General features: G+C 42.1%; 1 protein-coding gene across 5 annotated transcripts in view; it reads right to left on the bottom strand.

The window, feature by feature from the left end:
- Nucleotides 1-14,987, bottom strand: part of LOC106607780 (protein FAM184A) — a 154,885-nt gene that overhangs the window by 3,593 nt on the left and 136,305 nt on the right. For 2 of the 5 annotated variants that reach the window (XM_014205128.2, XM_014205127.2), the window contains exons 14-18: nucleotides 11,223-11,407; nucleotides 5,091-5,237; nucleotides 1,982-2,105; nucleotides 1,454-1,558; nucleotides 435-646 (exon numbers count right to left, since the gene is read on the bottom strand). In XM_014205128.2, coding sequence (XP_014060603.1) covers nucleotides 435-646; nucleotides 1,454-1,558; nucleotides 1,982-2,105; nucleotides 5,091-5,237; nucleotides 11,223-11,407 — 773 coding nt within the window. The remainder of the gene's footprint in view (nucleotides 1-434; nucleotides 647-1,453; nucleotides 1,559-1,981; nucleotides 2,106-5,090; nucleotides 5,238-11,222; nucleotides 11,408-14,987) is intronic. The other 3 variants (XM_014205129.2, XM_014205130.2, XM_014205131.2) reach the window with 3 other exon arrangements.

The following is a 14,987-nucleotide window of genomic DNA, read 5'->3' as shown; positions in this document are numbered from 1 at the left end:
TCAAATAGAATAGCAATCAAGAGGGAATCCTGGGATGAACCCTCAGCCTGTTGGCAACAGGCAGCACGCAACTTAATCTATTATTCAAGGTAATTAAAGTTCCAGACTGGAGTGCGTAAATGTTTTTTTGTCATTCCTAATTTAACGCTCTTTTGTTTATCAGAGCGAGGTCTGACAGAGAGGGGGGGGAAGAACATCAACATTCGCCAGTGAGGGTCACATTGAGAAGTTTCTTTTAAAGACCGAAGCCCAACATAAAGGGATATGGCAGCTGACTGTGGAGAGGTTTGTATGAAAGCTGCCTATCTGCAGCTGTATGGGCCGAAGGTCAGGGCAAGCCTCTGTCTGTCTGTCTGTGTGTCAGTGTGCTTGACCCCTGGGCCTGCCCATGGTGCGGACGGAGGCGTCAGCGGCGAGGGAGGGGCGGCGCTCACCTCATGAATTTCTTGGGCTCTGTCGGAGGGGTCGGTGGGGGCAGAGGTTTGCTAGTGTTGAGCTCAAGGTGGTGAATGGGGGAGTTGGGGATAGGCTCTAGGCGGTTGGGCTGGGGCTGCCCGCTCCCCGTCCCTGTTCCTGTCGCCTCCAGAGCCCTGAGGTTTGGAGAGCTGCTGAATCGGTTTGCTGATTTGTCATTCTTTCTCTGTTGCTACACAGTAGGACAAAAACACAAACAAATGGGAAAAATAGGGAAAGCTAGTCCAATGGAAAAAAAGACTGCTGTATATATATATATATATTTATATATTTCTCATTCTCTTAGAGGATTTATGTGGATGGATGCTTTCTGATGGTCAATGCTCGCACCACTCAGCTAGTGAAGCAACAGTCGCTCTCAGCTGTATGTAAACTAAGATGGGCAAAAAAGGGATGCATCAAAGGAAGAGGCTACAGAAAGTTCACACTAACAAAGAATGGCTTGGAAAGCAAAGGAGAACTGGATGTCTGAACAGGGAGATAACACACATACACACTGACTAACACACACACACACACACACACACACACACACACACACACAAAATGTACAAACACACATAATATCGGAAGTTATAGAACTTGAAATGGAATCAACAGTTACATATTGACCATGCAGAGTGATCCATTCAACTGGGAGACGGGGGATTGCTGTGTTTACATTGGAATGGGACACAACTTCTCTCCACTAAGGGATGGAATGGTTCCAATGGAAATCAAGGATAAATATACGTGGAAAATCTCCACTTCAATCATTCTCTACAATGACGCACAGGCAACTGGTTTAGGCTTGTAATGATCAGGATGGTTCCCCTAATGGTTTCAAATTGCCACCGGTAGCTTTCGGGCTTCACAAAGTGTCAAAGATTAGCTCAGATTAGCTATATGGCTCTAATCAACTGATGGTCAGTGTTAGCCCAGAGGTTTGTTAGCCTTGTGTCTGTCTGTATGGCATGTAAGTGTGCAGCGGTCAGCTCACCTTGATGAGGGGATTTATTACTCCCACGTTGGGACTGGTGTTGAACACTTTGTTGAAGTTGGTCTCTCTGTTCACCAACTCCAGCTGGTAGAACTTTTTGTCGTCCTGCACGTCCACAGAGAGATGCCAGTTAGGTCGCGGTGCTCTGGGTTCGTGATGGAGCATCTCACTGATTGTTTACGACACACCTCAGATACTCGGTCTACAATGGGCTCAGCAGTACAGGATGATAGAACTGGCTAAAGTCAGAGGGTTTCTATCCACTCTAGTGCCACAGACACTTTGTCACCGATACAGTATGCTGAATAACCTGTCTGAATGCATTGCTGGGACTCAAGGGCTGTAACATAGCTCTCGGAGTCTACTGCTGCTGTATGAGAACTCTAATTAAGTCATGCAAGGCTACAGCACTCCATAATCTGGTCTACTATTGTTTGGAGGTAGACAGGCATGCAGGCTCCATGTCTAGGATTGTTGGGTAAAACCACAAAAGGGCATCCTGTAGGCCATCTTGTACTGTGTACATACACTTACCACCAGCTTCTTGACGAGGGACTCCCTCTCAGTCACCATGTCCTTTAGCTCAGCGATCACCTGCAGATCCTCAGGCCGGCTCTCCCTGTTCCGGAACTTATCCTCCGTGCCCTCCAGCCTGGGGAGAGGAGGGGGCCATTAGGGCTCAGACGTCTCACAGTTTCCTCACAGCACAGTGTGAAACGGGTATCAGTATGGAAACAAAGTTTACTTGAGAGAAAGTTAAGTTATTGATCTGTTTGTTTGTGTAACGTGATAATAAACGTGCCATGGATCAGCGTGGGGACATGAGCATGAATACATGCAGTCACTGAGGGAGCATGTTTTGAAAGCTTCCCTTACCTACAGCTCAATAGCAAAGCATTCGCTTTTAACTCTCCTACGTTTAATCTCACAATCAGAAAGCCTATTAGTGCTTGTGTATTACTATGATCAAAAAGTGGCAGTACATGTTTTTCCCGAATTTCCACTTTAACGTGTCAACAAATAACGAGCGCTCTTTAGAAGAGTTCTTATCAGTGTTCAAAGCCATCTGCCTCTCCGCAGTGTTGTGCTGCCTCTAACTTGAGATTGATGACTTTAATATGCCGAGATATTCCTCGTAGTGTAAACAAGCATCCATCATGTCCAGTTTGGCTTGTCGTCCTCAGCACTTACAGAAGTGGAATACCAAACTCGCCATCAAAACGCCGACGCAAGACAGGGACAGGCAAACGCTTGAATTAGAGGGAGAGCATATTGGATATCATGATAATTGCTTCTGCTGCGCTGCTATGCATCAGCGACCTGTTCATTTCTTGCTCTACTACACATTACTTCAGTGTCACATTTCACTATAGACTCATCTGCATCCAGTGGTGTAAAGTACTTAAGTAATAATACTTTAAAGTACTACCTAAGTAGTTTTTTGGGGTATCTGTACTTTACTTTATTATTTAGATTTTTGACAACTTTTACTACACTACATTCCTAAAGAAAAGTACTTTTTACTCCATACATTTTCCCTTACACCCAAAAGTACTCGTTACATTGTGAATGCTTAGCAGGACAGGAAAATGGTCCAATTCACTCACTTATCAAGAGAACATCCCTGGTCATCCCTACTGCCTCTGATCTAGTGGACTCACTAAACACAAACGCTTCACTTGTAATTTATGTCTGAGTGTTGAAGTGTACCCCTGGCTCTCCGTAAATAAAAAATGGTGCCGTCTGGTTTGCTTAATATAAGGAATTTGAAATTATTTACACTTTTCCTTTCAATACTTATTTTAGCAATTACATTTACTTTTGATACGTATATTTAAAACCAAATACTTTTAGAATTTTACTGACGTAGTATTTCACTGGGTGACTTTCACTTTTACTTGAGTACCTTTCTATTAAGCTATCTATACTTTTACTCAAGTATGACAATTGGGCACTTTTTCCACCACTGTCTGTATCCCTACACATATTCCAAGCACACCCATGTGAAATAAACATGTTGCTGCAGTGCAGCCTGGGAAGCTGGTGCTGGCTTGCTTTCTATAAATATATCACACTCCATTCAACTCTCCAGCGACATCACCCAAAACAGATGTGACAACAACCAATCAGACAACAAACTCATGTTGGTTCCCAGGGGCTTAACCAATAGGAGATGTAATGAGATAAAATATTCATAAAGTTTTAATGGCGTAATAATTTAGCGGTGGCCAGGGACTGGCTTTGGGGGAGCGAAGCTGCCATGGTGATTAATTGGGGAGGGGAAAGGGGCTGTCGTTAAAATAGATTTGTCCTGTGCTTAATTAGCAGGCAGTAAATCGGCCACCTCAAGGGAAGGCCCTGGAAATGTCAACTAGTCAGCAAATTGATAATGACAGGGGCTCGAACCAGCAGGTAACTGTTGGTTTTAGAAAGGTTAGTAACAGAAAAATCTATGTAGGGCCAATGTGACCTATTTTTACAATATCGTAATGGATTCTGTTTGTCAGTCAAATTCAGGGAGGAACATGTGCACAAATAATGATGTATGCTTCACTAGCATTTCATTTTGATGTTGTGAAAGGAGTGATTGAGCCATGAGAAGATTTGGTGGGGAACATCACAGATGAGCTATTTTAAACAGAGGCTCTCTCTGCAGTAGCTGGCTGTGTGTCTAGATTGTGCTCTCATTCAAGTGAAACCAAATTAGGTCACTCCTGACAGCAAAATCCGTAGTCCTAGGGCCCTCGCCGAGGCCTTACATCTGTTTCTTCTCTGTTCCTCTCTCATATTCCAAAAATACTTCCTATGGAGACGTACAGATCATTTATGTGTGCCTTCCTAAGCTCCCTATTTCATTTCCATAATCAATACATCTCCATTGATCTGTTCACAGCAGTTTGCAGGGGATTTTTCTATGCCTATGCTTGTATTTGCTGGTGTGTACTGTGTGTGTATTGTGGTGTCTTGAAAGCTAGGGCAGCTGCACACCCAGCTGGAGGTTTATCCCCAGTAGGACACTGCTACATGGACAGTGTGTGTGTGTGTGTGTGTGTGTGTGTGTGTGTGTGTGTGTGTGTGTGTGTGTGTATATGTGATATTGAGGACACAGTCACCTCCATACAGCACACGTGGGAAATAAAACAAGTCTGCCAGATCTCTCATAGGGAGCTGTATCTGTACTACTGGGAGGGTAAGGAGAGAGAGAAGGACCTTCCCAATGGGCCATATTCACCTCCGGAGGTCATGTGCAAGAACCCGTGTGGCTCAGTTGGTAGAGCATGGTGTTTGCAACGCCAGGGTTGTGGGTTCGATTCCCACGGGGGACCAGTACGGAGAAAAAATGTATGAAATGTATTCACTACTGTAAGTCGCTCTGCATAAGAGCGTCTGCTAAATGACTAAAATGTAATGTGTAGCCCCCTTCTCTCCCCTCTTGAATCCATCCCTCCCTCCCTCTCATCCCTCCTTCCATTCATCCCTGTATCTGTCTGGGGCACTCACCTTTTCACCCTCTGTTGCTCTGCCAGGTACTGTGGTCTTTCATCATCTGCCAGGGCTTTATATAATCACACACACACACACACACACACACACACACAGAGCTATATCAACTACATACTGGATGTACTGTACGTACAGGACTTGCAGAGCAGAGATCTTGTCTTTGAGGAGCTCCTGGGCCTTGTTGAAGTCACACAGCATGTTCTGCGTCTCTCTGTTGTGCATGGCGTTCATCTCAGCCATCTCCCGCTCGTGTTTCTTACACAGGTCCTGTTCATGAGCCCTGATGAGAAGAGACCAGACCATTAAAGCCCATTCATATCACGTCTTTATACGCCTCTCCAGCTCTGAGGCTCTGAGTCTGAGTCTCTGGTCCAGAGGTGTTACAGTATCCTAACGAGGCACAATTACCACAGACACATTCCTTTTGATCCTGCTGCCGCCATTCAAATTGTATTCATCTTTGACTTTCTTTCGTTTCCTGACATACTCGTCCTTTCCTTTCCTAGAAAGACATACATAATTCATAGCAGAGGGCTTTGGAGGAGAGGTATCACTGTTTCGCCATAAGTGAAAGAAAACACTCCTCTCTATTTACTTATTGATTTTGAAATCGGGACAGATGAACAGGACTTTTCCAGGACATTTCACCAGCTCATTGAAATTCCCTGTGTGGTAGCGGTGACTGTCTCCTCTCAGTGGTCTTTATGGCAGTGCTGCTCACTCTGAGGTACTGCAGTCGGAGAGAGAGACCACGAGGAGTGCAGAGGAATATGTTTGCCTCTCTCAGAGTAACACCCTGAGGGACACATCATTTCCAATGTATTTATTTATTATGTTATTTTTATCTCAGGAAACGAGGATTCGCCAGCGTGTTACATAATTGGAAGTGAAACGTGCTCCACGAGGAGCTTGGAATCCTGCCAGCGATGTGTGTCGTTGATGTCACACATGCATGCACGCACAAACAGGCGTGCGCTGATGCACACACATGCGCACTGGAACACTAGCCCTCTGATTCAGAGGGGTTGTGTTAAATGCGGAAGACACATTTCAGTTGAATGCATTCAGTTGTACAACTGACTAGGTATCCCCCTTTCCCAATGGGACTCCCTAAATCTTTCTCAAACACCCAGAAAAGGCAACTCTCCTCGATGTTATCCTCACAAATAATCCTTATAGGCATCAGTCTGGTGTTTTCTGTAATGACCTTAGTGATCACTGTTTTACAGCCTGTGTTCGTAATGGCTGCTCAGTGAAACGACCTGTCCTGATTTATCATAGACGCTTGATAAAAAACTTTAATGAGCAAGCCTACCTTCATGAACTGGCCTCTGTAAATTGAGATAGAATCAGCTTGATCCCCTCTGTCGAAGACGCTTGGACCTTCTTTTTTGATATTTTCAGTGGTATTGTTAACAAACACGCTACCATGAAGAAAAAGATAATTAAAAACAGGTTCAGTTCCTGGTTCGACCATGATCTTGCAGAGTTACTCCACCTCAAGAAAAGGCTCGGCACACGCATACTCAGGCTGACTGGCTCTCGTTCAGGCAAATGAGAAATAAGTGGACTCAGGCTATCCGGAAGGCCAAGTTAGTTACTTTAAGGAGCAGTTCTCTCTCTGTGTGTCACGTCCTGACCATAGTAAGATGTTATTTTCTATGGTAGAGTAGGTCAGGGCGTGACAGGTTTTTTCTTCTTCTATGTTTTGTATTTCTATGTTCACGTTCTGGTTTTGTATTTCTATGATGGTTTTGTTTGGGATGATCTCCAATTAGAGATCATACTTATGTAGGGTTTTTTTTTTCCACCTGGGTTTGTGGGATCTTGTTTTTGCACAGCTCTGTGAAGCCTGCAGAACGTGATGTTCGGTTTCCGTTATTTGTTGTTTTGCTTTAGTGTTCCGAGTTTAAATAAATATATATCATGAGCACTCAACACGCTGCACCTTGGTCTACTCCTTTTGACAAGCGACACTGTGGGTCTAACCCCAAGAAGTTCTGGAAAAAAAGAGGTTAAAGACCTGGAGAATAAACCCTCCTCCTCACAGCTGCCCATGTCACTTAATGTTGATGTGGTTGTTACTGACGAGAAGCACATGGCTGAGCTCTTTAATCACCACTTCATTAAGTCAGGATTCCTATTTGACTCAGCCATGCATCCTTGCCCGTCCAACATTTCCTCATCTCCCACCCCTTCTAATGTGACTAGTCAGATGGTTTAGACCCTTTCTTCTTTAAGGTTGCTGCCCCTATCATCGCCAAGCCCATTTCTGACCTTTTTAACCTGTCTCCTCTTTGGGGTGGTTCCCATGGCTTGGAAGGCAGCCACGGTGTGTCCTTTATTTAAAGGGGGAGATCAAGCTGATCCTAACTGTTATAGGCCTATTTCTATTTTGCCTTGTTTATCAAAAGTGTTGCAAAAACACTAATAATCAACTGACTGGCTTTCTTGATGTCTATAGCATTCTCTCGGGTATGTAATCTGGTTTCCGCTCAGGTTATGGATGCATCACTGCAACCTTAAAGGTCCTCAATGATGTCACCCTTGCCCTTGATTCTAAGCAATGTTGTGCTGCTATTTTTATTGACTTGGCCAAAGCTTTTGATACGGTAGACCATTCCATTCTTGTGGGCCGGCTAAGGAATATTGGTGTCTCTGTCTCTGAGGGGCCTTTGGCCTGGTTTGCTAACTACCTCTCTCAAAGAGTGCTGTGTATAAAGTCAGAACATCTGCTGTCTCAGCCACTGCCTGTCACCAAGGAAGTATCCCAAGGCTCGATCCTAGGCCCCACGCTCTTCTCAATTTACATCAACAACATAGCTCAGGCAGCAGGAAGCTCTCTCATCCATTTATATGCAAATGATAGTCTTATACTCAGCTGGCCCCTCCCCGGTATTTGTGTTAAACACTCTACAACAAAGCTTTCTTAGTGTCCAATAAGCTTTAACTACCCTTAACCTTATTCTGAACACCTCCAAAGAAAGGTCATGTGGTTTGGTAAGAAGAATGCCCCTTTCCCCACAGGTGTGATTACTACCTCTGAGGGTTTAGAGCTTGAGGTAGTCACCTCATACAAGTACTTGGGAGTATGGCTAGACGGTGCACTGTCCTTCTCTCAGCACATATTAAAGCTGCAGGCTAAATTTAAATCTAGACTTGGTTTCCTCTTTCGTAATGGCTCCTCTTTCACCCCAGCTGCCAAACTAACCCTGATTCAGATGACCATCCTACCCATGCTAGATTATGGAGTCATACTTTATACATCGGCAGGTAAGGGTGCGCTCGAGCGGCTAGATGTTCTTTACCATTCAGCCATCATATTTGCCACCAATGCTCCTTATAGGACGCATCACTGCACTCTATACTCCTCTGTAAACTGGTCATCTCTGTATACCCGTCGCAAGACTCACTGGTTGATGCTTACTTCTAAAACCCTCTTAGGCCTCACTCCCCCCTATCTGAGATATCTACTGCAGCCCTCATCCTCCACATACAACACCCGTTCTGCAACTCACATTCTGTTAAAGGCCACACACATCCCTGGGTCGCTCGCTTTTTCAGTTCGCTGCAGCTAGCAACTGGAATGAGCTGCAACAAACACTCAAACTGGACAGTTTTATCTCAATCTCTTCATTCAAAGACTCAATCATGGACACTCTTACTGACAGTTGTGGCTGTTTTGCGTGATGTATTGTTTTCTCTACCTTCTGGCCCTTTGCGCTGTTGTCTGTGCCCAATAATGTTTGTACCATGTTTTGTGCTCCTACCATGTTGTGTTGCTACCATGTTGTGTTGCTACCATGCTGTGTTGTCATGTGTTGCTGCCTTGCTATGTTGTTGACTTAGGTCGGTCTTTATGTAGTGTGATCTCTCTTGTCGTGATGTGTTTTGTCCTATATTTATATATATATATTTTTAAATCTCATCCCTGTCCCCGCAAGAGGCCTTTTGCCTTTTGGTAGGCCGTCATTGTAAATAAGAATTTGTTCAGACTTGCCTAATTAAATAAAAGTTAAATAAAAATAAAATGAAACGTGCTTAGTTATCGCTAGCTCTAGAAAAGCGTCAGCCTCCATTTTTTTATTCATCACCAAACAGGCCTTTAATTCTAATAGAGTTCCTGCCGTTCATTCCATCCGGGCCTTAGCCACACATTATGAATTAATATAAGAGTGAATTATTCATTATCAGCCTGTGGGGAAAAGCATGATGATAGATTATATTTAGGCCTTGCCCCAAATAACCGTTTAATATATCCTTATCAATTTATTTAGCCATATAACAAAATGTCAAAAGGGACCATGTCATCAAAGGATATAACATGGCACAAAATATAAACCAGGACATCTAGCAGGGCAAATTGGCCTCCTCTCTTTCTGCCAGTATCCTTCCACTTTAATCTTACTTGAAAACGATGCCAGCACTGCCAATGGCCACTGACAGTCACATCTAAACAAGAGGAAGTCACACAACTGAACTTCTCGTGTTGTGATTCACCAGTCATCTAAATGAACTAAACAATCCAAAATAACCTTCATCGTGACCATATTAAAACGAGGTACCTGTAGGGATAGCATACGGAGATTCACCTACAGTGCCCTCAGAAAGTATCCACACCTCTTGACTAATTCCACATTTTGTTGTGTTACAGCCTTATTTTGAAATTGATTAAATTGAGATTTTGTGTCACTGGCCTACACACAATACCCCACAATGTCAAATGGAATTATGTTTTAAGACATTTTTACAAATTAATTTAAAGTGAAAAGCTGAAATGTCTTGAGTCAATAAGTATTCAACCCTTTTGTTATGGCAAGCCTAAATAAGTTCAGGAGTAAAAATGTGCTTAACAAGTCATATGGACTCACACAGCGTGCATTAATAGTGTTTAACATGATTTTTGAATGACTACCTCATCTCTGTACCCTACACATGCAATTATCTGTAAGGTCCCTCAGTCGAGCAGTGAATTTCAAACACAGATTCAACCATAAAGACCAGAGAGGTTGTCCAATACCTCGCAGAGAAAGGTACCTATTGGTAGATGGGTAAAAAAAATGGCAGACATTGAATATCCCTTGGAGCATGGTAAAGTTATTAATTTGGATTAATAACACTTTGGATGGTATATCAATACACCCAGTCACTATAAAGATACGGCATCTTTCCTAACTCAGTTGCCAGAGAGGAAGGAAACTGCTCGGGGAATGCACCATGAGGCCAATGGTGACTTTAAAACAGTTACGAGTTTAATGGCTGTGATAGGAGAAAACTGAGGATGGATCAACAACATTGTAATTACTCCACAATACTAAACAAATTACAGAGTGAAAAGAAGGAAGCCCATACTGAATAAAAATATTCCAAAACAACTTGTTTGCCATAAGGCACTAAAGTAAAACTGCTAAAAATGTGGCAAAGAAATGAACCTTATGTCCTGAATACAAAGCATTATGTTTGGGGCAAATCCAAAACACCACATCACTGAGTACCACTCTTCATATTTTCAAGCATGGTGCTGTCTGCATCATGTTATGGTACGGTTGTCATCGGCAAGGGAGTTTTTTAGGATAAAAAGCAACGGAATAGAGCTAAGCACAGGCTACATCCGAGAGGAAAACCTGATTCAGTCTGCTTTCTACCAGGACAATAACCTAAAACACAAACATACACTGGAGTTGCTTACTAAGACAACATTGAATGTTCCTGAGTGGCCTACTGTAGCTACACTTTTGACTTAAATCAGCTTGAAAATCTATGGCAATACTTTAAAATGGCTGTCAATGATCAACAACCAACTTGACAGAACTTGAAGAATTAAAAAAAATTATAATGTGCAAATATTGTACAATCAAGGCGTGCAAATCTCTTAGACTTACCCAGAAAGATTCACAGCTGTAATCGCTGCCGAAGGTGATTCTAACATGTATTGACTCAGGGGTTTGAATACTTATGTAAATGAGATATTTCTGTATTTCATTTTCAATAAATTTGCAAACATTTCTAAAAACATGTTTTCACTTTGTCATTATGGGGTATTGTGTGTAGAAGGCTGAGACAATAAATATATTTAATACATTTTGAATTCAAGTGGTAACAGGGGTATGAATACTTTCTGAAGACACTGTAATTAAGTTTGGCAACGCGCCGGAACAACATTACTGTAGATGGCCTGTTATTGTGTCAACCCTCCTTTGTGTCAGCCCATAATGATCTGTGGTGGGGTCACGGCCCTCCCCTCCTCCCCTCTCCTCCCACCCACCTGATCTGCTGGTTGGCCTCACTGCGGATCTTCAGCACCTCCTTGCCCTTAAGCTCCAGCTCCTTGGTGAGCGTGTTGATGTTTTCATTCAGTGTGTGGATTTCGTGGTCCAGCTCAGCAATGTGGTTCTTCCTCCTTACCACCTCCTCCTGCAGGTCTGAGATACGGCCCAGCAACTCCCTCTCCTTTGGGGTAATACGCAGACATACACAGGCACACACACAACGATACACAGAAACACACAAAAACCAAGCAAAAATAAATAAATCACACGTTTGAGTTAGCATTTGATCTCATTTGTGCATTCTTGCTGTGCTGTTGTGCTGTCTCCTTGTATTCCCAATGGGTACTGTGATGTCGGATACCATCTTTACAGTGCCATGATACTACAGCTTAAGTGGGCACACTAACATACCATGGTCACTAGTGATTAGGCCTGGGAATTGCCAGGGACCTTACGATACAATATTATCATGATACTTAGATGCCGATAGGTTCTGTATTGCGATTCTCACAATTCTATATGTATTGCGATTTGATACTGTGATTTTATTGCAATTAGATGTTCCAAACATATTGCTCACCATAAGTCTGCTGCAGAGAGACATGAGAGAGCCATGAGAAACAAGTTTTATCAGTCATGGAAATTAAAATCCTGAAAACAAATTGGCTCCCTATTTAAAAATAAGATGGAGAACAAGCTATGAAGGAAAAATACTGGAGTTATAGAGCAAATATACAGGCAGCAAGAGCAAAAATTATATTGCGAGATTATCAAAATGATACGTCAACGAAACTGTACTGTTCAGATGGGTTAAATGGAAAAGTAGCCTGAAATCTGGACACTGACTGTAGGTCTATAACCTCTCACATAGCCTAATCAAATATTAACTCCTGCAGAATTAAGCATTTCTTGCAGTAAAATTATACACCAAATGTACATTTTGACTCAGGAACAGGAGTGGAGAAATATGATTTCTTTCTTTCAGCATCTTGAGAGAATGAATGCACGTTAGCAGCGGTCTGTAATGGTGCTATTTTTATCAGCATAAAATCTTTATTTCAAACTACATCAAATATACATCCAAGCTGAACTGAAATCTTCTCAAAAACATGTTGTGTCATTTTTAACAGCTTTTAATTTCCTTAAAAATGGTCAAACTGATACAATTTTGCAAGGAAAATCTTTCCCGTTTTTTTAAATTTAATTTATTTTTTTACATTTTCTTCCCGGTCCCTAATAGTCTTTGGCGCGCGAGAGAAGCAGAGATGAAAGAGGAAAGAGAGCAAGGGTTTATTTAGTCTTCTAGGGCAACAAGTAATGAGAGAAGAGAAGCTGCATTTATATAAAATTATAGACAAGTTGACTAACAAATAGGCTACAAGCAGAAACAGCCCTATATCTAAAAGGCCTATACAAAAAATTGTTCTGCCATCTCTGACTGTACAGCTCATTTTCTATATTTGCGGGTTAGGTTGGATGCAGGCCTCAGATTTCCACTTTATCACATAGTCAGGGGTTGCTGATGCGTTAATAGCAACAGTGGTGGAAAGAGTACCCAGTTGTCATACTTGAGTAAAAGTAAAGATACCTTAATAGAAAATTACTCAAGTAAAAGTGAAAGTCACCCTAAAAAAACAATACTTGAGTACAAGTCTAAAAATATTTGGTTTTAAAAATATACTTAAGTATCAAAAGTAAATGGAATTGTTCAAATATACTTAAGTATTGAAAGTAAAAGTAAAAATAATTTCAAATTCCTTATATTAAGCAAACCAGACGGCACCATTTAAAAAAACAGGGGACCACTCCAACACAGACATAATTTACAAATGAAGCATTTGTGTTTAGTGAGTCCGCTAGATCAGAGGCAGTAGGGATGACCAGGGATGTTCTCTTGATAAGTGTGTGAATTATACCATTTTCCTGTCCCGCTAGCCATTCAAAATGTAACGAGTACTTTTGGATGTCAGGGAAAATGTATGGAGTTAAAAGTACATTGTTTTCTTTAAGAATGTAGTGAAGTACAAGTAAAAGTTGTCAAAAATATAAATAGTAAAGTACAGATACCCCAAAAAACGACTTAATTATTACTTTGAAGTACTTTTACTTAAGTACTTTACACCACTGAATAGCAATTGAACAAACAGCTGACCCGCACATTACTAATGGCCACCACTCAACCGCTCTCTCAGCACTAAATGTATACTTCACTGGACACGTGTGTTGTGAGGTTGTTAGTACTGATGCTGCTGATATGTCTGAACTCTCTGCACAATTCTCTAAATATATCTTATATTAATAAATAAGTGACTGTACTGCTTGTATTTGTTTATACTAGTCCGAGCTACAACAACGTGCTAGATGACTGTTATATCGCCTGGAAAAGGTCGCATCCCAGGAAAAAGGTCATCTTCTGACTGTTCGCTCAAATCTGGCTGTTGCTGTCTGGTCCAGTCAGGGTCCATTGTACTGAAAACCTACCGGTAAAGCATTCACTAGAATACATGTATTTAGTCAATTGTTCAGAACGTAATAGGGACAACGCTGCCATTTAAATCTAGACTGACTATTATCACTCTCTTTCTCAAAGTTACTGTAACAGTTAACTCTACAGTTTGATATATCAAAACGCAAACATCCCCTTTTGCCCGGGCAGAAGTAAATGTAATTACCTGATTATACTGTTCAGAGAACTATAACTACATCCCAGTTGTAGATTAATCATGCTTTGCTTGGCTCAAAGATAATTTTCCCCTTCAGCAACGGCACATCTTTTAAAAAGTCCTTCCTTCTATAACAGAGACTTAGCTAAGAGTTCCCACAGCACACCGTCAAGTCAAACTCTGGTATTGAAGTTGTTGCCTCTTGTGTAATCAGATTCCAATCTGTATTCATTTTGAATTCCTGTAAATATAATTTCATGCCAGCTGATTATTGTGATAACAGTATTGTAGTTATTAATGTGTGAACCACTGCCGGGGGCTGGTTTCAGTGGACTAGCTCACTCTCCTCCATAGAAGCTTGTTTACCCATCCTCTGCCTAAAAGAGATTCACTGTGACATTTCTGCTGACTCCCAATCTCCCCAGTGGATACCTGTTTCGCTTGGAAGCCAACATGATTGCCATGTCTCTGCATGGGTGGGTTGTGGATTACACAGGTAGAAGCAGACAGCACCGAACATCAGTGTGGGAAAGGGAGTTTTGGGCTATGTTCCAATTGGCATGTGACCCTATCTTTGTGTATGCGGTGGCTGGTTAGGCGAGTGCGTGTCTGTGTGTCCATTTGTGTGAAAATGTGGGCGCGCAAGTTTATTTGATTGATGTGTGCCTGGGCTGTAAAGTGAGAGAGTGGTGGCAGCTCTATTAGCAGCACTGAGCCTCACAGTGAGGACCCTAGGCTGACCTGCAGAGGTTCAGAGGGACAGTCTGAATACTACCCTGACAACTAACACTCTCCGTTACGATGGCACTATAGAAAAGCAATATTCATTGTCCATCTAAAGATGGAAACTCTTTTGGAACTTAGAGCAAATTGTATGGTGGAGCCATTTGAGCGGTACTTCTCAAAATCAAACAGACACTTTTCTAGGGCAAAGGAAGCTTTAAAGGCTTTGGACAAAATGTCACAGGAACAAAATAGCACTTCAGGTTTCAAAGATTACTCTGAGGGGATGGTGGAAAGTTGGTAGATTGAGTTCCCAACTCCAATAATCACCATATATGATCTCTGATCTTTGACAAAATGCTCTTTAGAAAATGA

This window comes from Salmo salar, chromosome ssa06 (assembly GCF_905237065.1).
Source record: "Salmo salar chromosome ssa06, Ssal_v3.1, whole genome shotgun sequence".
NCBI lineage: Eukaryota > Metazoa > Chordata > Actinopteri > Salmoniformes > Salmonidae > Salmo > Salmo salar.
This window is presented reverse-complemented; position numbering and strand designations above follow the sequence as displayed.